This window comes from Nipponia nippon, unplaced genomic scaffold (genome assembly GCF_047370975.1).
Source record: "Nipponia nippon isolate SJK-2023a ecotype South Korea unplaced genomic scaffold, ASM4737097v1 scaffold_51, whole genome shotgun sequence".
NCBI classification, from domain to species: Eukaryota; Metazoa; Chordata; class Aves; order Pelecaniformes; family Threskiornithidae; genus Nipponia; species Nipponia nippon.
This window is the reverse complement of record NW_028262371.1, coordinates 316223-339984: the sequence shown is the minus strand read 5'-3', so window position 1 is coordinate 339984 and position 23762 is coordinate 316223. Positions and strand designations below refer to the sequence as shown.

At 54.0% G+C, this 23762-nt stretch overlaps 2 protein-coding genes across 3 annotated transcripts; one reads left to right on the top strand and one right to left on the bottom strand.

Annotated features, from left to right (window-relative positions):
- The first annotated feature begins 121 nt into the window (after positions 1 to 121).
- Positions 122 to 12558, top strand: METTL3 (methyltransferase 3, N6-adenosine-methyltransferase complex catalytic subunit). 2 transcript variants are annotated; one of them, XM_087734970.1, is made up of 12 exons: positions 122 to 392; positions 1649 to 1950; positions 2031 to 2411; positions 2915 to 3090; positions 4178 to 4403; positions 6464 to 6651; positions 9210 to 9248; positions 9345 to 9453; positions 11252 to 11317; positions 11445 to 11557; positions 11642 to 11749; positions 12425 to 12558. In XM_087734970.1, exons 1-12 carry the CDS (start codon positions 299 to 301, stop codon positions 12429 to 12431), a joined length of 1809 nt encoding a protein of 602 aa, XP_087591096.1. In that variant the 5' UTR covers positions 122 to 298; the 3' UTR covers positions 12432 to 12558. The 2 variants fall into 2 exon arrangements, with proteins under 2 accessions (XP_087591096.1, XP_087591097.1); XM_087734971.1 differs by lacking the exon at positions 12425 to 12558 and having other exon boundaries at positions 11642 to 11753.
- Positions 12110 to 23665, bottom strand: TOX4 (TOX high mobility group box family member 4). The gene is made up of 9 exons (XM_087734968.1): positions 23510 to 23665; positions 23035 to 23103; positions 19903 to 20151; positions 18450 to 18782; positions 15756 to 16025; positions 14825 to 14896; positions 13968 to 14642; positions 12419 to 12585; positions 12110 to 12301 (listed from the first exon to the last, which is right to left on the bottom strand). The coding sequence occupies exons 1-9, from the start codon at positions 23513 to 23515 to the stop codon at positions 12238 to 12240; spliced, it is 1905 nt and encodes a 634-aa protein (XP_087591094.1). The 5' UTR covers positions 23516 to 23665; the 3' UTR covers positions 12110 to 12237.
- Between the last annotated feature and the right edge of the window lie 97 nt (positions 23666 to 23762).

Sequence of the window (23762 nt, the reverse complement as noted above, 5' to 3'; positions counted from 1 at the left end):
GTTGCTATAGAAACCACCCCAGGGGCGGAGAGAGCCGTCAAAATGGCGGCGGTTGCCACGGAAACGACGCGGGGGGGGGGCGGGGGGGGGGGGGGGAGGCGGTGCCGGTGCCGAAAATGGCGGCGGTTGCCATGGCGCCCGCCCGGCCTTCCGCCCTCACTCAAGATGGCGGCGGCTCCTTCACGCCGTTCCCGGCGCCTTCCGGTTCCGGGTGCGGGGAGGCGGTGGCGGCGGCGGCGGCGGGGTCCGGTAGCGGCGGCGGCGGCGGCGGGGTCCGGTAACGGCGGCGGCGGGGGCGATGTCGGACACCTGGAGCTCGATCCAGGCCCACAAGAAGCAGCTGGATTCGCTGCGGGAGCGGCTGCAGCGGCGGCGGAAGCAGGACCCGCTGGGTGACGGCGGGGGCGGGGCTTAGCGAGGGGGGCGGGGCGTAATGAGGGGGGGTGATGAGGGGGGAGGGGGTTAATGAGGGGGTTAATGGGGGAGGGGTTAATGAGGGAGGTTTAATGAGGGGGCGGGGCTTAATGAGGGGCTTAATGAGGGGGGAGGGGGGTTAATTAGGGGTTAATGACAGGGAGGGGTTCATGAGGGGGTTGATGAGGGAGGTTAATGAGGGGGGAGGGGTTAATGAGGGGGGTTAATGGGGGAGGAGTTAATGGGGGGAGGAGTTAATGAGGGAGGTTAATGAGGGGGCGGGGCTTAATGAGGGGGGTTAATGAGGGGGTTAATGAGGGGGAGGGGTTAATGAGGGAGGTTAATGAGGGGGAGGGGTTAATGAGGGGGGTTAATGGGGGAGGAGTTAATGGGGGGAGGAGTTAATGAGGGAGGTTAATGAGGGGGGCGGGGCTTAATGAGGGGGTTAATGAGGGGGTTAATGAGGGAGGTTAATGAGGGGGGAGGGGTTAATGAGGGGGGTTAATGGGGGAGGAGTTAATGGGGGGAGGAGTTAATGAGGGAGGTTAATGAGGGGGGCGGGGCTTAATGAGGGGGGTTAATTAGGGGTTAATGACAGGGAGGGGTTCATGAGGGGGTTGATGAGGAGGGAGGGGGTTAATGAGGGAGGTTAATGAGGGGGGAGGGGTTAATGAGGGGGGTTAATGAGGGGGGCGGGGCTTAATGAGGGGGGTTAATTAGGGGTTAATGACAGGGAGGGGTTCATGAGGGGGGTTAATGAGGGGGGAGGGGGTTAATGAGGGGGTTAATGGGGGAGGAGTTAATGGGGGGAGGAGTTAATGAGGGAGGTTAATGAGGGGGGCGGGGCTTAATGAGGGGGGTTAATGAGGGGTTGATGATGGGGGAGGGGGTTAATGAGGGGGGAGGGGGTTAATGAGGGGGGAGGGGTTAATGAGGGGGTTAATGGGGGTCAAGGGTTAATGAGGGGCCAGGGGTTAATGAAGGGGTTGGGGCGATGGGGGGGTCAAAGGTTACGGGGGGGTGAGGGGTTAACAAGGGTTGGGGCCGGGGGTTAATGAGGGGTCAGGGGTGTTGGTGGTCAAAGGTTAATGGGCTTGGGGTCAAAGGTCAATGGGGGTCAGAGGTCAATGGGGGGTCAGAGGTCAGGGTTATTCAGGGATTTTGGGGTGGGGGTGGGGCCTCCCCCTCCCATTTTGGGGGCCGCCCCTCCCCCTTAACCCCCTCCCCCCCGCAGACCCCCGCCACGCCGACCCCCCCCGCACCTCCAGCCCCGCCCCCCCCGCCCCCACCCCGGCGGGGGGAGGGGGGGGCAGCGCCCACGGAGGGGGCGGGGGCTTGGGCACCCCCACCCCCGCACGAACGGCGGCGGCGGCGGCAACGACGGCGGGGGGCGACGTCAGCCCCCCCGGCGGCGGCGGCGGCGGCGGCGACCTCATCGCCGATCCCGCCTTGGAACGCCGCCTCCTCCTCCACCTCGCCGACCTCGCCCTCCCCCTCCCCACCGACGCCCTCTCCATTTGCCGCGCCATCGCCACCGTAAGCCCCTCCCCCTCCCCCACCCCCTTCTTTTCGGGGGGACACCCCCTCCCCCAACCCTTCCGTTTTGTTCCCCGCAGCCCGAAGCCCCCGTCACCCACCGCGGGGTGGAGAGCTTGCTGCAAAAATTCGCGGCGCAAGAGTTGATCGAGGTGAGGAGGGGGTTGCTGGAAGACGACCCGGCGCAACCCACCGTCGTCACCTACGCCGATCACTCCAAACTTTCCGCCATGACGGGCGCCGGCATCGAAAACGGAAGCAATCCGATCAAGGATCCGGCGGGAAGAAAACGGCGAGCGGAGCAAGACGGGAGCGGGGCGGCGGCGACGGCGGCGGCGGGAGGAGGGGAAGCGGGGAAGGAGGCGACGCTGAAGAAATCGCGGAAGCAGGCGTCCGACGTGGATTTGGAGATCGAGAGTTTGCTGAGTCAGCAATCCACCAAGGAGCAGCAGAGCAAAAAGGTGGGTGCACCCCCAAAAATGGTGGGGGACGCTTGGGCGTCCCTCAAGGGTTGAGTTTTTGGGGTCCCACCAAGGAGAAGGTGGTGTTTTCACCTCAGAAATGGTGAGGGACGCTTGGACGTCCCTCAAGGGTTGAGTTTTTGGGGTCCCACCAAGAAGAAGAAGGTGTTTTCACCTCAGAAATGGTGGGCGACGCTTGGGCGTCCCTCAAGGGTTGAGTTTTTGGGGTCCCACCAAGGAGAAGGTGGTGTTTTCACCTCAAAAATGGTGGGGGACGCTTGGGTCTCCCTAAAAGGTTGAGTTTTTGGGGTCCCACCAACGAGAAGGTGGTGTTTTCACCTCAAAAATGCTGGAGGACACTTGGGTGTTCCTCAAAGGGTTGAGTTTTTGGGGTCCCACCACGGAGGAGGAGGTGGTTTCCCCCCACCCACGGCACCCAGGTGTCCCCAGGTGGGTGGGGGTTTGGGGGCCACCCCCAGCTGAGCTGTCCTCCTCCCCCCCAGGTCAGCCAGGAGATCCTGGAGCTCCTCAACACCACCACGGCCAAGGAGCAGTCCATCGTCGAGAAGTTTCGGTCGCGGGGTCGGGCCCAGGTGCAGGAGTTCTGCGACCACGGCACCAAGGAGGAGTGCGTGAAGGCCACCGGCGCCGAACGGCCTTGCCGAAAGCTCCATTTCCGGTCAGTTGACGGACCTTCCTCCATCTCCCCGTGGTCTTCCTCCATCACCTCATGGGCTTCCTCCCTCCCTCTCCCCACGTTCTCCTCCGTCCATCTCCCATGTTCTCCATCCCATTCCCCGTGGTCTTCCTCCATCACCCCAATTTCACCCCCAAATTCCACAATTTCACCCCCAAATTCCCCAATTTGGCGCCAAATCCCCCAATTTCGGCCCAAATCCCCCCCAAATCCCCCGATTTTGCCCCCAAATCCCCCAATTTGGCCCCCAAAACCTCCTGTATCCCCCCAATTTCCCCCCAAACCCCTTCTATCACCCCAATTTCCCTCCAAATCCCCCAATTTTCCCCCCAAATCCCCCTCCATTCCCCCAGTTTCCCCCCAGTTTCCCCTCTATCACCCCCATTTCCCCCCAAATCCTGCAATTTCCCCCCAAATCCCCCTCCATCCCCCCAACTTCCCCCCAAATCCCCAATTTTCCCCCAAATCCCCCAAATTCCCCTCTATCACCCCAATTTCCCCTCAAATCCCCCAATTTCCCCTCAAATCCCCCTCCATCCCCCAACTTCCCCCCAAATCCCCACAGTTTCCCCCCAATTTCCCCCCAAATCCCCAATTTTCCCCCAAAATCCCCCAAATTCCCCTCTATCACCCCCATTTCCCCCCAAATCCCCCAATTTCCCCCCAAATCCCCACAGTTTCCCCCCAATTTCCCCCCAAATCCCCAATTTCACCCCAAATCCCCCAATTTCCCCCAAAATCCACCAATTTCCCCCCAAATCCCCCTCCATCCCCCCAATTTCCCCCCAAATCCCCACAGTTTCCCCCCAATTTCCCCCCAAATCCCCAATTTCACCCCAAATCCCCCTCTACCACCCCAATTTCCCCCCAAATCCCCCAATTTCCCCCAAAATCCCCCAATTTCCCCCAAAATCCCCCTCCATCCCCCCAATTTCCCCCCAAATCCCCACAGTTTCCCCCCAATTTCCCCCCAAATCCCCAATTTCCCCCCAAATCCCCAATTGTCCCCCCAAATCCCCCCGATTCCCCCCAAAATCCCCGTTTCTCCCCCACCCCCACCCCCGCGCAGCCGCATCATCAACAAGCACACGGACGAATCCCTGGGCGACTGTTCCTTCCTCAACACCTGCTTCCACATGGACACCTGCAAATACGTCCACTACGAGATCGACGCCTGTCCCGAGACCCCGCCCCGCACCCCGCCCCGCCCCCACCCCCGCGACCGCAGCCCCCCGCAAGACCTCACCCGCCCCCCGCCCCCCGCCGCCGGCGCCGACCGCCTCTTCCCCCCCCAGGTAAGCTGCGCGGCCGACTTCAGCGGTTTCGCCCCAAATTTAGAATTTTATCAAAATTCCCCCCAATTTGAACACTTTTCCTGAAATTTGAACGCACCGCCTCCAAATTTTATGACCTCGCTCCAAAATTTCACGCGTCTCCCCCAAATTTTAAGATCTCACTCCAAAATTTTAACACGTCTCCCCCAAATTTTAACACCTCGCCCCCAAATTTTAACACCTTTCCTGAAATTTTAACACACGGCCTCCAAATTTTAAGACCTCGCTCCAAAATTTCACGCGTCTCCCCTGAATTTTCACACGTCTCCCCCAAATTTCAACACGTCTTCTGAAATTTTAACACCTCGCCCCCAAATTTTAACACCTCGCCCCCAAATTTTAAGACTTCGCTCCAAAATTTTAACGTCTCCCCCAAATTTTAACGCGTCTCCTGAAATTTTAACACCTTGCCCCCAAATTTTAACACCTTTCCTGAAATTTTAACACACGGCCTCCAAATTTTAAGACCTCAGTCCAAAATTTTAACACGTCTCCCCCAAATTTTAACACACCATTCCCAAATTTCAACATATCTTCCCCAAATTTCAACACACACCCCAAATTTTGACACACCGCCCCCAAATTTTAACACTTCGCCCCCAAATTTCCACACTGCCCCCAAATTTCAACACATCGCCCCCAAATTTTAACATACTGCCCCCAAATTTTATTACACCGCCCCAAATTTTAACACCTCACACCGAAATTTCAACACACCGCCCCCAAATTTTATTACACCACCCCCAAATTTTATTACACTGCCCCCAAATTTCAACACATCGCCCCAAATTTCAACACACCGCCCCAAATTTTAACACTCTTACCCAAATTTTAACATCTCACCCCCAAATTTTATTACACCACCCCAAATTTTAACATCTTGCTCCCAAATTTTATCACACCGCCTCCAAATTTCAATGTATCTTCCTCAAATTTCAACACATTGCCCCAAATTTTATCACACCGCTCCCAAATTTCAACACCGTTCCAAAATTTTATCACACCGCCCCCAAATTTTGACACACCGCCCCCAAATTTCAACATATCGCCCCTAATTTTATTACATCGCCCCCAAATTTCAACATATCTTCTCCAAATTTCAACACATCACCCCAAATTTTATCACACCACCCCCAAATTTTATCACACCGCACCCAAATTTCAACGTATCTTCCCCAAATTTTATCACACCGCCCCCAAATTTTATTACACCGCCCCCAAATTTTAAAACACTGCCCCCAAATTTCAACACATCGCCCCAAATTTTTACACCGCCCCCAAATTTTATCACACTGCCCCCAAATTTCAACACATCGCCCCAAATTTTATCACAACTCCCCCAAATTTTATTACACCGCCCCCAAATTTCAACACCGTTCCAAAATTTTATCACACCGCCCCCAAATTTTGACACACCGCCCCCAAATTTCAACATATCGCCCCAAATTTTATTACATCGCCTCCAAATTTCAATGTATCTTCTCCAAATTTCAACACATCGCCCCAAATTTTATCACACCACCCCCAAATTTTATCACACCGCCCCCAAATTTTATCACACCGCCCCCAAATTTTCTCACACCACCCCCAAATTTTATCACACCGCCCCCAAATTTTAAAACACTGCCCCCAAATTTCACCACATCGCCCCAAATTTTTACACTGCCCCCAAATTTTATCACACTGCCCCCAAATTTTATCACACTGCCCCCAAATTTCAACACATCGCCCCAAATTTTACTACACCACCGCCAAATTTCAACGTATCTTCCCCAAATTTCAACACATCGCCCCAAATTTTACTACACCACCCCCAAATTTCAACACATCGCCCCCAAATTTTCTCACACCACCCCCAAATTTCAACACATCGCCCCAAATTTTATCACAACGCCCCCAAATTTCAACGTATCTTCCCCAAATTTCAACACATCGCCCCCAAATTTTATCACACCGCCCCAAATTTTAACTCTTTGCCCCCAAATTTTACTCTGCCCCCCCCCCCCCAAAAAAAAAAAAAGTGGATCTGCTGCGACATCCGCTACCTGGACGTCAGCATTTTGGGGAAGTTCGCGGTGGTGATGGCCGACCCCCCCTGGGACATCCACATGGAGCTGCCCTACGGCACGCTGACCGACGACGAGATGCGGCGCCTCAACATCCCCGTCCTGCAGGACGAGGGCTTCCTCTTCCTCTGGGTGACCGGCAGGTGAGGTTTGGGGGGGGGGGGCGGGGGTCCTAAACGCCCTGAGTCCCGCCTAAGCCCCGCCTAAACCCCCTGAGTGCCCCCCAAAGCCCCTGAGTGCCCCCAAAGCCCCTGAGTGCCCCCTAAACCCCGCCTAAACCCGCTTAGTGCCCCCCAAACACCTTTAGTGCCACCCAAGCCCCGCCTAAACCCCTTTACTGCCCCCTAAGCCCAGCCTAAAGCCCCTGAGTGCCCCCCAAACCCCCTGAGTGCCCCCCAAGCCCCGCCTAAACCCCTTTAGTGCCCCCTAAACCCCCTGAGTGCCACCTAAGTCCCGCCTAAACCCCGAGTACCCCCTAAACCCCCTGAGTGCCCCCCAAGTCCCGCCTAAACCCCTTTAGTGCCCCCCAAACCCCCTGAGTGCCCCCCAAGCCCCGCCTAAACCCTTTTAGTGCCCCCTAAACCCCCTTAGTGCCACCTAAGTCCCGCCTAAACCCCGAGTACCCCCCCAAACCCCCTGAGTGCCCCCCAAACCCCCTGAGTGCCCCCCAAGCCCCGCCTAAACCCCTTTAGTGCCCCCTAAACCCCCTTAGTGCTCCCTAAGCCCCGCCTAAACCCCGAGTAACCCCCAAACCCCCTGAGTGCCCCCCAAGCCCCGCCTAAACCCCTTTAGTGCCCCCCAAACCCCCTGAGTGCCCCCCAAGCCCCGCCTAAACCCTTTTAGTGCCCCCTAAACCCCCTTAGTGCCACCTAAGTCCCGCCTAAACCCCGAGTACCCCCCAAACCCCCTGAGTGCCCCCTAAACCCCCTTAGTGCTCCCTAAGCCCCGCCTAAACCCCGAGTAACCCCCAAACCCCCTGAGTGCCCCCCAAGCCCCGCCTAAACCCCTTTAGTGCCCCCTAAACCCCGAGTGCCACCTAAGCCCGGCCTAAACCCCCTTAGTGCCGAATAAGCCCCGCCTCGACCCCCTTAGTGCCCCCTAAACCCCCTGAGTGCTGCCTAAGCCCCACCTAAACCCCCCAAGTGCTTCCTAAACCCCCTTAGTGTCCTCTAAGCCCTGCCTAAACGCCCTTACTGCCCCCCTGAACCCCCTTAGTGCCCCCCAAGCCCCCTGAGTGCTGCCTAAGCCCTGCCTAAACCCCCTTAGTGCCCCCTAAAACCTGTCTCGACCCCCTTAGTGCTCTCTAAAACCCTCTGAGTGCCCCCCAAACCCCGCCTAAACCCCCTTAGTGCCCCCTAACCCCCTTTTAATGACCCCCCCGAACACCCTTAGTGCCCTCTAAGACCCCCGAACCCCCTTAGTGCCGCCTAAGCCCGGCCTAAATCCCCTTAGCGGCCCCTAAACCCACTGAGTGACCCCGAAAACCCCCTTAGGGGCCCAAAAGCCCCGCCTAAATCCCCTTAGTGGCCCCTAAACCCCCTGAGTGCCCCCCAAAGCCCGTTTAGTGCCCCATAAGCCCTGCCTAAACTCCCTGAGTGTCCCCTAAACCCACCCTAAACCCCCTTAGTGCCCCCCAAACCCCACCTAAACCCCCTTAGTGGCCCCTAAACCCCGAGTGCCCCCCAAAGCCCGCTTAGTGCCCCATAAGCCCTGCCTAATCCCCCTTAGTGGCCCCTAAATCCCGAATGCCCCCCAAAACCCCCTTAGTGTCCCCCTAAGCCCTGCCTAAAGCCCCTTAGTGGCCCCTAAACCCCCCAAACCCCACCTAAACCCCCTTAGTGCCCCCTAAACCCCACCTAAACCCCCTTAGTGCCCCCTAACCGCTTTTAATGACCCCCCGACCGCCCTTAGGGCCCTGTAAGACCCCCTGAACCCCCTTAGTGCCACCTAAGCCCCGCCTAAATCCCCTTAGCGGCCCGTAAACCCCCTTAGTGACCCCGAAAACCCTCTTAGGGGCCCATAAGCCCCGCCTAAACCCCCTGAGTGGCCCCTAAATCCCCCCAAACCCCCTCAGTGCCCCCCAAAGCCCACCTAAACCCCCTTAGTGGCCCCTAAACCCCCTGAGTGCCCCCCAAAACCCCCTTAGTGGCCCCCTAAGCCCCACCTAAACCCCCTGAGTGGCCCCTAAACCCCCCCAAACCCCACCTAAACCCCCTTAGTGGCCCCTAATCCCCACCTAAACCCCCTTAGTGCCCCCCAAGCCCTGCCTAAACCCACTTAGTGCCCCCTAACCGCCTTTAATGACCCCCCCGAACGCTCTTAGTGCCCTCTAAGACGCCCCCTGAACCCCCTTAGTGTCGCCTAAGCCCCGCCTAAATCCCCTTAGCGGCCCCTAAACCCCGTTAGTGACCCCGAAAACCCCCTTAGGGGCCCATAAGCCCTGCCTAAACCCCCTTAGTGGCCCCTAAATCCCCCGAGTGCCCCCCAAAACCCCCTTAGTGGTCCCCTAATCCCTGCCTAAACCCCCTGAGTGACCCCGAAACCCCCTTAGGGGCCCCATAAGCCCCGCCTAAATCCCCTTAGTGGCCCCTAAACCCCTTGAGTGACCCCAAAAACCCCCTTAGTGGCCCCCTAAACCCCGCCTAAACTCCCTGAGTGCCCCCCAAACCCCCTTAACCCCCCTTTTCCCCCTTCTCCGCAGGGCCATGGAACTGGGACGCGAGTGCCTCAACCTCTGGGGGTGAGTTTGGGGGTGAGTTTAGGGGTGCTCCCCCCCGCCCCCCTCCAAATCCCTGTTCCCCCTTCGGGGACCCCTAAATCACCCCCCCGAAACCAGGTACGAGCGGGTCGATGAGATAATTTGGGTGAAAACGAACCAGCTACAACGAATTATCCGGACGGGACGCACCGGGCACTGGCTCAACCACGGCAAGGAGCACTGCCTGGTATGGGGGGGGTGCTGGGGGCCCCCCAAAACCCCCCACGGCCCCCCAAAACTCCTCACAGACCCCTTACAGCCCCCGCAAAGACCCCACGGACACCCCACCCCCCCCCCCAAACCCCTCTACATCCACCCCAAAAAACCATCGCCCGTCCCCCGGGATGAGGGGGATGTGGGGTGGGGGGGTTTTGGGGTGCAGGGGGGGGCCTGGGGGGGGTTTTGGGGTGCTGGGACCCCGTAGAGAGCATTTTGGGGTGCAAGAGGGATCCTGGGGTGGGGTTTTAGGGTGCAGGGACCCCATACAGAGGATTTTGGGGTGCAGGGGAGGGGTTTTGGGGTGCAGGGACTCCACAGAGGGGGATGAAGCCCCCAGGATGGGGATTTTGGGGGTGCAGGGGGGGTCCTGGAGTGGGGTTTTGGGGTGCAGGGACCCCCTAGAGTCAATTTTGGGGTGCAGGGGGGGTCCTGGGCTGGGGTTTTGGGGTGCAGGGACCCCATAGAGAGGATTTTGGGGTGCAGGGGAGGGGTTTTGGGGTGCCAGCACCCCACAGAGGGGGATGAAGCCCCCAGGATGGGGATTTTTGGGGTGCAGGGGCAGTCCTGGGGTGGAGTTTTGGGGTGCCAGGACCCCTTGCAGGGGGGTTTTGTGGTGCAGGGGAGGGGTTTTGGGGTGCAGAGACCCCTTGCAGGGGTGTTTTGGGGTGCAGGGGTGGGGTTTTGGGGTGCAGGGACCCCACTGAGGGGGATGAAGCCCCCAGGATGGGGATTTTTGGGGTGCAGGGGGGGTCCTGGGCTGAGATTTAGGGGTGCAGGGACCCCCTAGAGTCAATTTTGGGGTGCAGGCTGGGTCCTGGAGTGGGGTTTTGGGGTGCAGGGACCCCATACAGAGGATTTTGGGGTGCAGGGGAGGGGTTTTGGGGTGCAGGGACCCCTTGCAGGGGGGTTTTGGGGTGCAGGGGAGGGGTTTTGTGGTGCAGGGACCCCATACAGAGGATTTTGGGGTGCAGTGGAGGGGTTTTGGGGTGCCAGCACCCCACAGAGGGGGATGAAGCCCCCAGGATGGGGATTTTGGGGTGCAGGGGGGACCCTGCGCTGGGGTTTAGGGGTGCAGGGACCCCCTAGAGTCAATTTTGGGGTGCGGGGGGGGGGTCCTGGAGTGGGGTTTTGTGGTGCAGGGACCCCATACAGAGGATTTTGGGGTGCAGGGGAGGGGTTTTGTGGTGCAGGGACCCCATACAGAGGATTTTGGGGTGCAGGGGAGGGGTTTTGGGGTGCAGGGACCCCATACAGAGGATTTTGGGGTGCAGGGGAGGGGTTTTGGGGTGCAGGGACCCCACAGAGGGGGATGAAGCCCCCAAGATGGGGATTTTGGGGTGCAGGGGGGACCCTGGGCTGAGGTTTAGGGGTGCAGGGACCCCCTAGAGTCAGTTTTGGGGTGCAGGGGGGGTCCTGGAGTGGGGTTTTGTGGTGCAGGGACCCCATACAGAGGATTTTGGGGTGCAGGGGAGGGGTTTTGGGGTGCAGGGACCCCTTGCAGGGGGGTTTTGGGGTGCAGGGGAGGGGTTTTGGGGTGCCAGCACCCCACAGAGGGGGATGAAGCCCCCAGGATGGGGATTTTTGGGGTGCAGGGGGGGTCCTGGGCTGGGGTTTAGGGGTGCAGGGACCCCCTAGAGTCAATTTTGGGGTGCAGGCGGGGTCCTGGAGTGGGGTTTTGGGGTGCAGGGACCCCATAGAGAGGATTTTGGGGTGCAGGCTGTTTTTTTCGGGGTGCCGGCACCCCCAAATCCCCCTTTCTCCCGCAGGTGGGGGTGAAGGGAAACCCCCAGGGCTTCAACCGGGGCTTGGACTGCGACGTGATCGTGGCCGAGGTGAGCTGCGGCCCCCCCCCCCCCCCCCCCCCCGTTATTTTTATTTAGGGGGACCCCCCCCCAAAAAAAGGGGGGACACCCCCAAAACCCCAAAGGGGACCCCAAAACACACCCACACCCCCCTCAGGTCCGCTCCACCAGCCACAAACCGGACGAGATCTACGGGATGATCGAGCGCCTTTCCCCCGGCACCCGCAAAATCGAGCTCTTCGGCCGCCCCCACAACGTCCAACCCAACTGGTAAAGCTCCCCCCTCCCCCCCTTAATTTTTGGGGTCCCCTGAAGGATTTTGGGGTCCCCTCACGTCATTTCGGGGTCCCCCAGGATCACCTTAGGGAACCAGCTGGACGGCATCCACCTCCTGGACCCCGACGTGGTGGCTCAGTTCAAGCAGCATTATCCCGACGGAATCATCTCCAAGCCCAAAAATATGTAGGGAAGGGGCTTTTTTTTGGGGTACGGGGGGAGATTTTGGGGGGTTCCGGGTAATAAAATTGTCGGGGAGACCCAGCACCCTGTTTCGGCGCTTGGGGGGACCCCAAAACCTTATTTTGAGGGGGGAAAAAAGAGGCGAGGGCTCAGCATCAGGAGCCACAAAATGGCGGGAAGGGGAATTTTTGAGGGGGCGGGGGGGGGGGGGTATTTGGGGCGCGAAACCGATTTTTTGGGGCACAAAACTGATCTTTTTGGGGCGCGAAACCGATTTTTTGGGGTGCGAAACCGATTTTTTTGGGGCGCGGAGACGCTAAAAATCAAGGGTTGGGGGACACACGCAGCGTTTCGCCCCCAAAACCGCGTCCTAAAGGAGGCGAAGGCTCCGCCACCCCCTTTAATAAGGAAAATGGTGAGGGAAAAAGGGGGAAACCCCAAAATTTTGGGGGTGCAAGCAAGGGGGGACCCCAAAATAGGGAAAAAAGGGGTTATTTGACGAAGACCACGTTGTTGCCGGCGTTGCGGGCGGCGAGCCAGGCGAGGAAAACGTCCCTGAGGGCGGAAAAAAAAGGGGGTGAATGGGTTTTGAGTGGATTTTTGAGGTGAAATGGAGGTTTTTTTTGGGGGGGGGGAACCCCAAAAAAGGGGTGTACCCCTCAATTTACTCACCGGCAGTGTTTGACGACGCATTCGCTGCTGCAATATTCTTCGTCCCAGTCGCCGCTGGCTACCGGCGGGTTGTCGCAACCGGCCCGGACGCAACGGGGGCGAGGAGATTCTTCGGCTACCGGAGATTCGGCAACCAGTTCCACCGCCATTTGGGTGGGGGATTCCACCTGGAAAAAGAGGTTTTTTGGGGGTTTTTGGGGGGGGGGCACCCCCAATTTTTAACGTTTTTACACCATAGTCCTACCCCCTAAAAAAAAAACCCACCCCCCCCCCAAAAAAAACCCCAAATAAATAAAAAAAAGCCAGCCACCCCCCCCAAATCAACATAAAACGCCCCAAAACCCCCAACCCCCCCCAAAAGCCCAAAAATAAACCCCCAAAAGCCCCAACTCCCCCCCCCCCCCAAAACCAAAACTGCCCAAAAACTCAAAAATTAACAACAAAAAACCAAAAACGCAAACAAAAAAAAAATCCCAAAAGCCCAAACCCCCCCAAAAAATTGAAAATAAAAACAAAAATAAAAAAAACCCCACCCAACCCCCAAAAAAAACTCCCAAAACCCCCAAAAACCAAAAAACCCAACCAACCCCCCCAAAAAAACCCCAAACCCCCCAAAACCATTAAACCCCCCCAAAAAACCCAACACCCCCCCCAAAAAACCCAACCCCCCCCAAAAAAACAACAAAAAAACTGAAAACCCCTCAAAAAAAAACCCCACCCCCCAAAAAACCCAACAAACCCCAAAACCCCCAAAAAACCCAACCCCCCCAAAATACCCAAAACGCCACCCCCCAAAATACCCAACCCCCCAAACCCCCCAAAAACAACAAAAAAAACCCCCAAAACAACAAAAAAAAAAAACCCAAAAGCCCTCCAAAAACCACCCACCCCCCAAAACCGCCAAAAATCCACCAAAAAACCCCCAAATAACGCCCAAAACCCCCCCAAACTCCCCCAAAACCACCCCACCCCCCAAAAAAACCCCTAAAAAATAAAAAAAATTAGAAAAAAATAATTGAAAAACCCCACAACCCCCCCCCCCCCCAAAAAAGGCAAAACCCCCCACAACCCCCCAAAAATGAAAAACCCAAGAAAAAACAACAAAAAAAAACCCCAAACCCCTCCAAAAATGCCCCAAACTCCCCCAAAAACCCCAAGTAACCCCCAAAACCACCCCGAAAGCCCCCCAAAACCCCCAGCCCCCAACCCCCCCCCAAAAATCAAAAAAATTAGAAAAAATAATAAACAACCCCCCGAACCCCTCCCCTAAAAAAAGGCAAAAACCCCCCAAAACCCCAACCCCCCAAAATACCCCAAACCCCTCCCCCCTCAAAAATCCCAACCCCCCCAAACCCCCCAAAAACTAAAAAAAAAACCCCCAAAAACCCAACAAAAAAACCCCAAACCCCTCAAAAACCCCCCAAAAACCCTAAAAAATGTTAAAAAATTTAAAAAAATAATAAAAAAAACCCAAAACCCCCCAAAAAAGGGAAAAAAAAAAACCCAAAATCCCCCCAAAATCCCTAAAATCCCCCCCCCCTTCGCCCACCTCCGGCACCACGTCGCCGCCGATCACCTCCACCCCCTCCGGCGAAGCCGCCCCGGCGCCGCGGGGGGAATTGCGCTGGGGCGCCGAATTTTGGGGCGCCGCCGTCGTCGTCGTCGTCGGCGCCGCGTCGTCGGCGGGGGGCGGGGGGAGGGGCTGGAGCTGGAGGGGGGGAGGGGGCAGGATTTTGATTTGGAGGGGGGGGTTGGTGGGGGAGGTTGAGGCGGATTTTTTGGTGGGGGGGGGCTGCTGCATGGGCTGTAATGGCGGCGGGGGTTGGAGGACGGTGACCTGCGGCGCGGCGGTGGGCGGCGGGGGCATCTGTTGGAGGGGAGGGGGTTGTAGGCGGGGGAGTTGCGCGGCGGCCGCCTGTAGGACGGAACGGGTGACGATTTGGGTGGGGGTACCGGGGGCGAGGTGTAAGGGCGTCGCCCCGCCGTTCCCCCGCGTCGCCGCCACCATGGCGGCGGGGATGACGGTCACCACCCCGCCTTGGGAGGAGACGGCCAAAGATGGCGGCAGCATTTGTTTGGGGATGATGATTTTGGTGATGTTGGGGGGGTCGGGGGGGTCGGGGGAGGATGAGGAAGGGGGAGCGGGCGAGGATGAAGAAGGGGGCGCGGCGGCGGCGGGGGGCGGCGTGGGGCTGGGTTCCGGCTCCGGCGTTTCCGTCGACGTCTACACAAAATCACCACAGAATGGTTAAAAACCACGAAGTGGGGGGGGGGGGGGGGGGGAAGAGGAGGAGGAGGGAGGGTTTAGGGGGTCCCCCTCAAATTTTGGGGGCCCCCCCCCAAATTTTGGCGCCCCCCCCCCCTCCCTCAAATTTTGGGGACCCGCCGCCGCGAGGTGAGGGCTACCTGGATGGCGCGATAGGCGGCCAACGCCTTGAGGTACTCCTTCTTGGCCGCCTCCGTCTTGCGCTTGTAGACCTGAAAGAAAAAAGGCGGGAAACGGTTAAATTTGGGGGGGTGAACCCCCTTTTTTTTGGGGGGGACCCCCTGAAGGCGGAGGGGAAAATCAGGGGGGGACCCACCCCAAAATGGGGGCTCCACGCTCTTCTGGGTCCTTCGACCCCGATGTTCCTCCTCCTCCACCTCAGAATCCCGCCAAAATTTGGGGGTTCCCCCACCAATTTTGGGGTCTCCCCCCCACCAATTTTGGGGTCCCCCCACCAATTTTGGGGTCCCCCAACTCCATAACTCCAAATCTTGGCGGTTTCTGCTGTCCTCCTCCCTAAATTGGGGTCTCCACGCTCTTCTCTACTCAATCCTTCAACCCCCATGTTCCTCCTCCTCTGCCTCTGAATCCTGCCAAAATTTTGGGGATCCCCCACCAATTTTGGGGTCTTCCCCTTCACTTTTGGAGTCCCAATCAATTTTTGGGGTCCCCCCACCAAAATTAAAGTCCCTTAGTCCGTATCTCCAAGTTCCGGTGCTTTTTCGTCCCCTTTTCTCCACAGAAGGTTCTCCATGATCTGCCTGATCCTTCAACCCTGATGTTTCTCCTCGTCTATCTCTGGAACCCGCCCAAATTGCGAGGTCCCCCCACCAATTTTGGAGTCCCCACCCATTTTTTGGGGTCCCCCCACGAAAATTAAGGTCCCCCGACTCCATATCTCCAAGTTGTGGTGCTCTTTTGTCCCCTTTTCTCCACAGAAGGTTCTCCATGATCTACTTGATCCTTCAACCCCCACGTTCCTCCTCCTCCACCTCTGAATCCCGCCCAAATTGCGAGGTCCCCCCACCAATTTTGGAGCCCCCTCCAATTTTTGGGGTCCCCGTGGCTCACCTGCTTCTGCTCCTCCCCCAGGCTGTCCCACATGGAGGCGACGATTTTGGAGACCTCCCCGAAGGTGGCATTGGGGTTCTGGCCCTTGATGGCCGCCTGGGTGTCGCGGAAGAAGAGGGCGTAGGCGGAGACAGGCTTCTGGGGCTCGTTGGGGTCCTTCTTCTTCTTGGGCTTCTTGGGGGGCTTCCCCCGGCGAGGCCCCTCCCCCGGGGGCGGGGCCGGGGTGGGCGGGGCCGGCAGGGAGGGCGGGGAGGGTTTGGGGGGGGCGGCCTGGGGGGGAGGGGGGGGGAAGAAGTGAGAATTGGGAGGGGGGAAGAAGTGAGAATTGGGAGATTTTTTTGGGGGGGGGGGGAAGCTCAATTTGGGAGCGAAGGGGAAAAAAAATCGCAAGGGGGAAGGGAAGGGGTAGAAAATGAAATAAGAAATTTGAAAAGGAGCAAGGAATGGAAAAAGAAAATTGAAAATTTAGAAATAAAATTTAGAATTGGGAAGAAAATAAATTTTAAAAAGCTAAAATGAAAAAAATTCAAAGCAATTTAAAAATAAAATTTGGAATTGAATTAATAAAGAACTTTAAACAATATTAACTGAAAAAAATAAAATTGAAAGGAATTTAGAAATAAAACTTAGAACAGAATTGAAAGGAAAATAAATATTAAAAGAAACTATATAAATAAGGAAAAAACCAAAAAACTTAAAGACATTTTAAAATAAAATTTGAAATTTAATTAAAGGAATACTAATAAATTTAGAAACAGAACATGAATGAAAATAAAAGTAATGAATTAGAAATTAATAAAAACAAATAAATCAGAAATGAAAAATAAAATTCAATGGAATTTAAACATGAAATAAAAATGGAATTAAAAAATTAAAAAAAATTAAAGTAAGTTTAAAATTAAATAGCCAATTAAATTAAAACAAAAAAAAACTATGTGAAATAACATAAAATACATGAAACAGAATAAAAACGATGTAAAATAAACCAAAATAAAAGATAAAGTAATAAAATAATAAAAAAATCATAACAAAACATGAAATAAAAAAATAAAATCGAAAATAATAATATACACAAGATAACACAATGTAAAACAATGAAAATAACGTTAAATAATAAAATTAACTAAAAATGGGAGAAACAAAGATAAAAAAAAATAAAATGAAATTAAATAACGCAATATAAAAATAACGAAAAAATCTGAGGGGTTTGGGGGTTTTAACAAAAAAAACATTTTTTTTTTGGGGGGGGGGGGGGGTTGGGCAACAAACCCACGGCTTTTGGGGGAGCTGACCAAGAAAAAGAAATTTGGGGGGGGGGGGGCTGAACAAAAAAAGTCACTTTTGGGGGGTTTAAACAAAAAATTGAAATTTGGGGGGGGGGCGCGTGGGGAAAAAAAAAAAGATAATTTTAAAAGCACCAAACCCCCCGAATTTGGGGGTTGAGATGCCCCAAATTGCCTTTTTGTGGGGTTTTTTTGGTGGTTTTTTAATTTCAGAGAGTTTTTTTGCTGGTTTGGGGGGGATTAAACCCCCTTTTTTGGGTCAAAATTGGACATTTTGGGGGGTTAAAGTACCCAAAACTCACCATTTTTGGGTTTAAACACCAAAAAAAACCCCGTTTTTTGGATTTAAACATTTTTTAAAAACCATTTTTCGTGGGTTTTTGATCTGTTTTTTGATTTAAAATGTTCTTCGAATGGTTTGGGGGGATTAAAATCCCTTTTTTGGGGTTAAAAAAGGACTTTGGGGGGGTTAAAGCACTCAAAAAAAAACCATTTTGGGGTTTGAACACCTAAAAAAGCCAATTTTGGGGTTTTAAACACCCAAAAAAATAATCCTTTGGGGGTTTTTTTTGGATTTTTGAGGTTCTTTGTGTGGTTTAGGGGGTTAAGACCCCATTTTTGGGGATTAAATAGGATATTTTGGGGCTTAAACCACCAAAAATCCACTCCAAAAACCCCTTTTTTGGGGGTTTTAACACCTAAAAAAGCCATTTTAGGATTTTAAACACCAAAAAAACACATTTTGGGGGTTTTAAAGAGGAAAAAAAAATCCCCCCCCTTTTTTTTTTTTACATTTTCAAGGTTTTTTGTGTGCTTTGGGGGGTCAACACCCCATTTTTGGGGTTTAAATAGGATTTTTTGGGCATTAAACCACCCAAAGCAGCGCCAATTTTGGGATTTTAAACATGAAAAAACCACAATTTGGGAGTTTTAAACAGGAAAAAAAATCACCTTTTGTTGTTTTTTTTAAATTTTTGAGGTTTTTTTGTGTGCTTTGGGGGGTCAACACCCCATTTTTGGGGTTTAAATAGGATTTTCGGAGGGTTAAACCACCCAAAGCAGCGCCAATTTTGGGGTTTCAAACATGAAAAAACCACAATTTGGGGGTTTTGAACAGGAAAAGAGGACAATTTTGGGGTTTTAAACAGGAAAAAAAATCACCTTTTGGAGTTTTTTTTAAATTTTTTAGGTTTTTTTGTGTGCTTTGGGGGGGTCAACACCCCATTTTTGGGGTTTAAATAGGATTTTGGGGGGGTCAAACCACCCCAAAAAGCACCAATTCGGGGTTTTTGATACAGAAAAAAGTGGTTTTGGGGGAATTTTTTGGTGGTTTTGGGTTTTAGGGGTATTTTGGGTGCTCCGGGGCGGGGGTTGGGGGTCACTTTAGTAATAAAAAAAGGGGGTTCCTCACCCTCCGAAAATCGTCGGCCTCCTCCTCCTGCAGCGATCCGGTGGGAGAGGGGGTGGGGGAAAGCCGCTCCTCGGGGGAGGGAGCCGAGGGGGGGGCCCCGCTCAAATTTGGGGTCCCCCCTTGACCGTTCCCCGTTCCGTTCCCGTTTCCTCCTCCTCCTCCTCCTCCTCCTCCTCCCAGGCTCAATCCCAGTTGGGAACTGAGTTCGGACTGGTCGATGGTGGTGAGTTGACCGGGACCCAACAACGTCCCCGGGCTGAGAGCGGCCATGGGGACGTCGATGGTGACGGGGGGAGGGGCGCTGTATTGAGCCCCCATCGTGTGATCCAGCTCCTAACCAGGGGGACCCCGAAATCAGCTCGCGCCCCCAAAAACCTTCACCGCCACCCCCCGCCCCCCAAAACCCCTTTAACGCCCCCCCAAAACCCCTTTAATCCTCTTTCCCCCAAACCCCCATTTCCCCTCCCAACCCATTTCCCCCCAAACCCCCCTTCCCCCCAAATCCCCCCATTTCCCCCCCAAACCCCCCATTTTGCCCCCCGTTCTCCTCCCAAACTCCCATTTCCCCCCCAAACCCCCGTTTTCACCCCCAAACCCCCCCATTTCCCCCCTTCCCCCCTTTTCCCCCCAAAACCCCCATTTTCCCCCATTTCCCCCCAAACCCCCCCATTCCCTCTCCATTTCCCCCCTTTCCCCCCAACCCCCCATTTTTCCCTCTTTCCCCCCCAAACCCCCCATTTCCCCCCTCAAACCCTCCATTTCCCCCCAAACCCCCCATTTCCCCCCAAACCCCCCCATTCCCTCTCCATTTCCCCCCAACCCCCCCATTTCTCCCCCTTTTCCCCCCCAACCCCCCCATTTTCCCCCATTCCCCCATTTTCCCCCCATTTCCCCCCAAACCCCCCATTCCCCCCCTTTTCCCCCATTCCCTCTCCATTTCCCCCCACCCCCCCATTTTTCCCCCCTTTCCCCCCATTCCCCCCCCATTCCCCCATTTTCCCCCCCAACCCCCCCATTTTCCCCCCATTTCCCCCCTCAAACCCCCCATTCCCCCCCCTTTCCCCCATTCCCTCTCCATTTCCCCCCACCCCCCCCATTTTTCCCTTTTCCCCCCCATTCCCCCCAAACCCCCCATTTTCCCCCCCAACCCCCCATTCCCCCCATTTTCCCCCCAACCCCCCATTCCCCCCCATTTTCCCCCCCAACCCCCCCATTCCCCCCCCCATTTTCCCCCCCAACCCCCCCATTCCCCCCCCCATTTTCCCCCCCAACCCCCCCATTCCCCCCCAAACCCCCATTTCCCCCCATTCCCCCCCCCAAACCCCCATTCCCCCCCATTCCCCCCCCAACCCCCCATTCCCCCCATTCCCCCCCCCAAACCCCCCATTTCCCCCCTCAAACCCCCCTCTCCCCCCCCCCCCCCAAATTTGGGGGGTGTCGCCCCCCCCCTTACCATGGCCAGCCCCCCCGCCAGCAGCCCTCCGCCCTGCTCCATCAATCCGGGCCCGATCCCCACCGGCATCTCCAGGCCCTGCACCCCGACGTAGGGGGGGGGCGGGAAGGGGGGGTCGGGGGCCCCCCCCGCCTCCCCCAAATCCTCAAAGTGCCCCACCACGTCGGCGACGGCCAGCGAGGGGTCGGCGTCCAGGGCGATGGGGGGGATCTCGAACTCCTCGTCCCCCAGGCTGGGGGTGTGGAAGGTCTGGGGGGGGGGGGGGGGGGGGGAGGGGGAGGGGTCAGCGCCGGCGCCCCCTCTGTGTGTGTCATGTGTCGTGTCCGTCCCCCCCCCCCCCCAAAATCCCAGTTTGGGGGGGGGCCCCGCGGCCGGTGTCGGCAGGTAAAACTGGTTTTGCGGGGAGTTTGGGGGGGGGCGGGGGCCGCTTTGGTCTGAAATCTCCCGTTCCGTTCGCGTGGAGCTGTAATTTTTAGGAATTCTTACGGTTTTCGTGAATTTTTATAAATTTTAAGAGTTTTCCCTTCGGTTTTCACACAGTATAAATTTTTCGGTTTATCGGTTCTATCAACTTTTACAGACTTCTAGGATTTTTTTATGAGGCTTTACGAATTATAAACGTCATGTTTTCCCTCCCCCTAATTTCAAGTTATTTCTAAATTATGATTTTCACCAATTTTCTATGATTTTTATAAATTTTCAAAAGTTTTTTATGAATTTTTTCAAATTTTTAAGAATATTAATCTTTAGAAAACTTTTGTTCACAAAATCTTCCTTCATAAAATCCTTATAAAATTTTCTTTATAAAACCTTTCTTTATAAAGTCTTCATAAATTTTTTCCTTTCCAAAACCTTCATAAATTTTTTCCTTTCCAAAACCTTCATAAATTTTTTCCTTTCCAAAACCTTCATAAATTTTTTCCTTTCCAAAACCTTCATAAATTTTTTCCTTTCCAAAACCTTCATAAATTTTTTCCTTTCCAAAACCTTCATAAATTTTTTCCTTTCTAAAACCTTCATAAAATTTTTTCTTCATAAAACCTTTTTTCTTTATGGAATCTTCATAAAATCTTTAAATTTTTATGATTTTATAAATATTTACAGAATTTATAAAATCCTAGATTTTATAAACCTTTATAAAATTTTACAACTTATAAATTTCAAATTCCTCCTGCTAATTTTAAATTACTTACAAATTAAATTACCTATAAATATTTTTTATATTTTTTAATAATTTCTGTAGGTTTTTACAGTTTTTTTATAAATGTTTACTAATTTTTATGGATCTCTATGTATCTTCATAAAATCTTTATAAATTTCTTTCATAAAACTTCTATATAAAAAAGGTTCTACAAAGCTTTTATAAAACTTCTATAAATTACAAATTTCAAATTTCTCCTATTTTAAAATTACTTATAAATTATGTTTTTTAAATTTTGCATATTTCTATAATTTTTACAAACTCTTACAAACTTTTACAAACTTTTAATACACTTTTAATAAATGATAAATGTCAAATTTCCCCTTCCGCTAATTTTAGGGCGTTTCGGAGCAATTTTCAAATATCTCTGGGCTTAAAAATGGGATTTTTTTTAAGGAATTTTGAAATAACTTTGCCTCCAGTTTTCTCTTCTAGGGCTTAAATACTAAAATTTCCACACGTTGTTAATAAAAAGAGTCCATTTTGGAGATTTGTGGGCCGTTTTACAATTATTGTGGGGTTTAAAATAGAATTTTAAAGGGATTTGGGAACAATTTTGACCCAAATTCCCCTTTGGGGTGGTTAAATATTGAATTTTCCTTTTTTTATTAAAAAAAAAGCCAGTTTGGGGGGGGTGGGGGCCCTTTTAAGCTGATTTTAGGCTTAAAAACTGATTTTTTAAAGGGATTTGGGAACAATTTTGACCGCAATTTCCCCTCTGGGGGGTTAAATATTGAATTTTCCTTTTTTTAGTTAAAAAAAAAAGCCAATTTGGGGGGGATTTGGGGCCCTTTTGCGCCATTTTTGGGGTTGAAAACGGATTTTTCTGGGGGTTTGGGCAGAATTTTGAGCCCCATTTCCAATTCGTGTGGCTCATCACGGGATTTTTTGGCTTTTCATTCCCCAAAAAAGCAAATTTTAGGGAATTTTGTTGCCATTTTGAGCTATTTTCGCGGGTTTTAGTGCCACTTTGAATTAGTTGGGGGGATTTTGCTGCCATTTTGAGCCATTTTTGGGAATTTTGATGGCCTTTTTTCCTATTTTGGTCAATTTTGATGCCATTTTTACGTATTTTGGGGATTTTCGGTGCCATTTTTACCTGTTTTGGGGAACTTTGACGCCGTTTTTATCTATTTTAGAGGATTTGCGTACTGTTTTTAGCTATTTTGGGGGGGTTTGCTGCCGTTTTGAGCTATTTTGGGGAATTTTCCTGCCATTTTGGAAAATTTTAGAGAATTTTGCTCCCAATTTGAGAAGTTTTGCTAGTATTTCGTGCTATTTTTGGGGTATTTCGCTGCTATTTTGACCTATTTTGGAGAATTTAGCCGCCATTTTGACCGATTTTGGAGAATTCCGCCGCCATTTTGACCGATTTTGGAGAATTCCGCCGCCATTTTGACCTATTTTGGAGAATTCCGCCGCCATTTTGACCTATTTTGGAGAATTCCGCCGCCATTTTGACCTATTTTGGAGAATTCCGCCGCTATTTTGACCTATTTTGGAGAATTCCGCCGCTATTTTGACCTATTTTGGAGAATTCCGCCGCTATTTTGACCTATTTTGGAGAATTCCGCCGCTATTTTGACCTATTTTGGGGAATTCCGCCGCTATTTTGACCTATTTTGGGGAATTCCGCCGCTATTTTGACCTATTTTGGAGAATTCCGCCGCCATTTTAACCCACTTTACGCCTCAAACCGCCGCTTTCCCACCATTTTACCCCAATCTCCCCGCGGGGGGGAGGGAAAAAAATCGCATTTTTCCCCTTTTCCCCCCACCCCGCCCCATTTCCAGCTCGGCGTTTTACCGAATTTCCCCGTTTGTTTTTTTTTTTTTAAATTTTCACCCCCGGGGGGGGGATTTGAACCCCTCGAGGGGGTGCGACCCCCCCCAGATTTTGGGGGTTCCCCCTCCCCCCACTCGCGTTCTTACCTCGGCGCCGGTGAGGAAGGGGTGCGCAGTGCCGGTGATGGCCAGGTAGTTGTCGCTCCCTCCGGGGAACTGGGGGGGGGGAGGGGATTTGGGGGGGGGGGCTGGGGGACCCAAAATCCCCCGTGGGTGCCCCCCCCAGCCCCAACCCCCCCATGACTCAAATCCCCCCCGTGGGTGCCCCTCCCATCGCCCCAACCCCCCCCCCCCGGGTGCCCCCCACAGTCCAACCCCCCGTGGGTGCCCCTCCCCAGCCCCAAATCCCCCGTGGGTGCCTCCCCCATCGCCCAACCCCCCCCCCGTGGGTGCCCCGCCGTGACCACCACCCCCCGTGGGTGCCTCCCCCATCGCACAACCCCCCCGTGGGTGCCCCAACCCCCCCCCAGCCCCAAATCCCCCCGTGGGTGCCGCCCTCCCCCCCCCCCGTGGGTGCCCCCCCGCGACCACCACCCCCCCCCATCGCCCCGCTCCCCCTCACCTCCATGGCTCCGCCGCCGAAGCGAGAGGGCCGCCGGACCCCGGAAGCGGAAGTCCCGCCTTTCGGTCGGGCACTTCCGGCCGGCGACCATAGAGACGGAGTGGCGGGTCGGCGCCACTGGGGGAGGGGGGGGAAGCGGAGGGGGGAGGGGAACGGGTGGGGGGGGGCTCCGTTGTGGGGGCTTCCCCCCCCCCGAGAAATTGGGGGGGGGGACGGCGGCGGGGGGGGTGCGGGAGGAGCGGAGAGAGGCGTT

Excerpts from the sequence above, each read along its gene's own strand:
- METTL3 (XM_087734970.1), top strand. The coding sequence starts at position 299 with ATGTCGGACACCTGGAGCTCGATCCAGGCCCACAAGAAGCAGCTGGAT. Across the intron at positions 4,404-6,463 it reads ACCGCCTCTTCCCCCCCCAG|TGGATCTGCTGCGACATCCG; the intron begins GTAAGCTGCGCG and ends AAAAAAAAAAAG. Across the intron at positions 11,558-11,641 it reads CACAACGTCCAACCCAACTG|GATCACCTTAGGGAACCAGC; the intron begins GTAAAGCTCCCC and ends GGGGTCCCCCAG.
- TOX4 (XM_087734968.1), bottom strand. Across the intron at positions 18,783-19,902 it reads TGGCGGGGGGGCTGGCCATG|GAGCTGGATCACACGATGGG; the intron begins GTAAGGGGGGGG and ends CCCCCTGGTTAG. Across the intron at positions 12,302-12,418 it reads TGCGTCGTCAAACACTGCCG|GGACGTTTTCCTCGCCTGGC; the intron begins GTGAGTAAATTG and ends TTCCGCCCTCAG.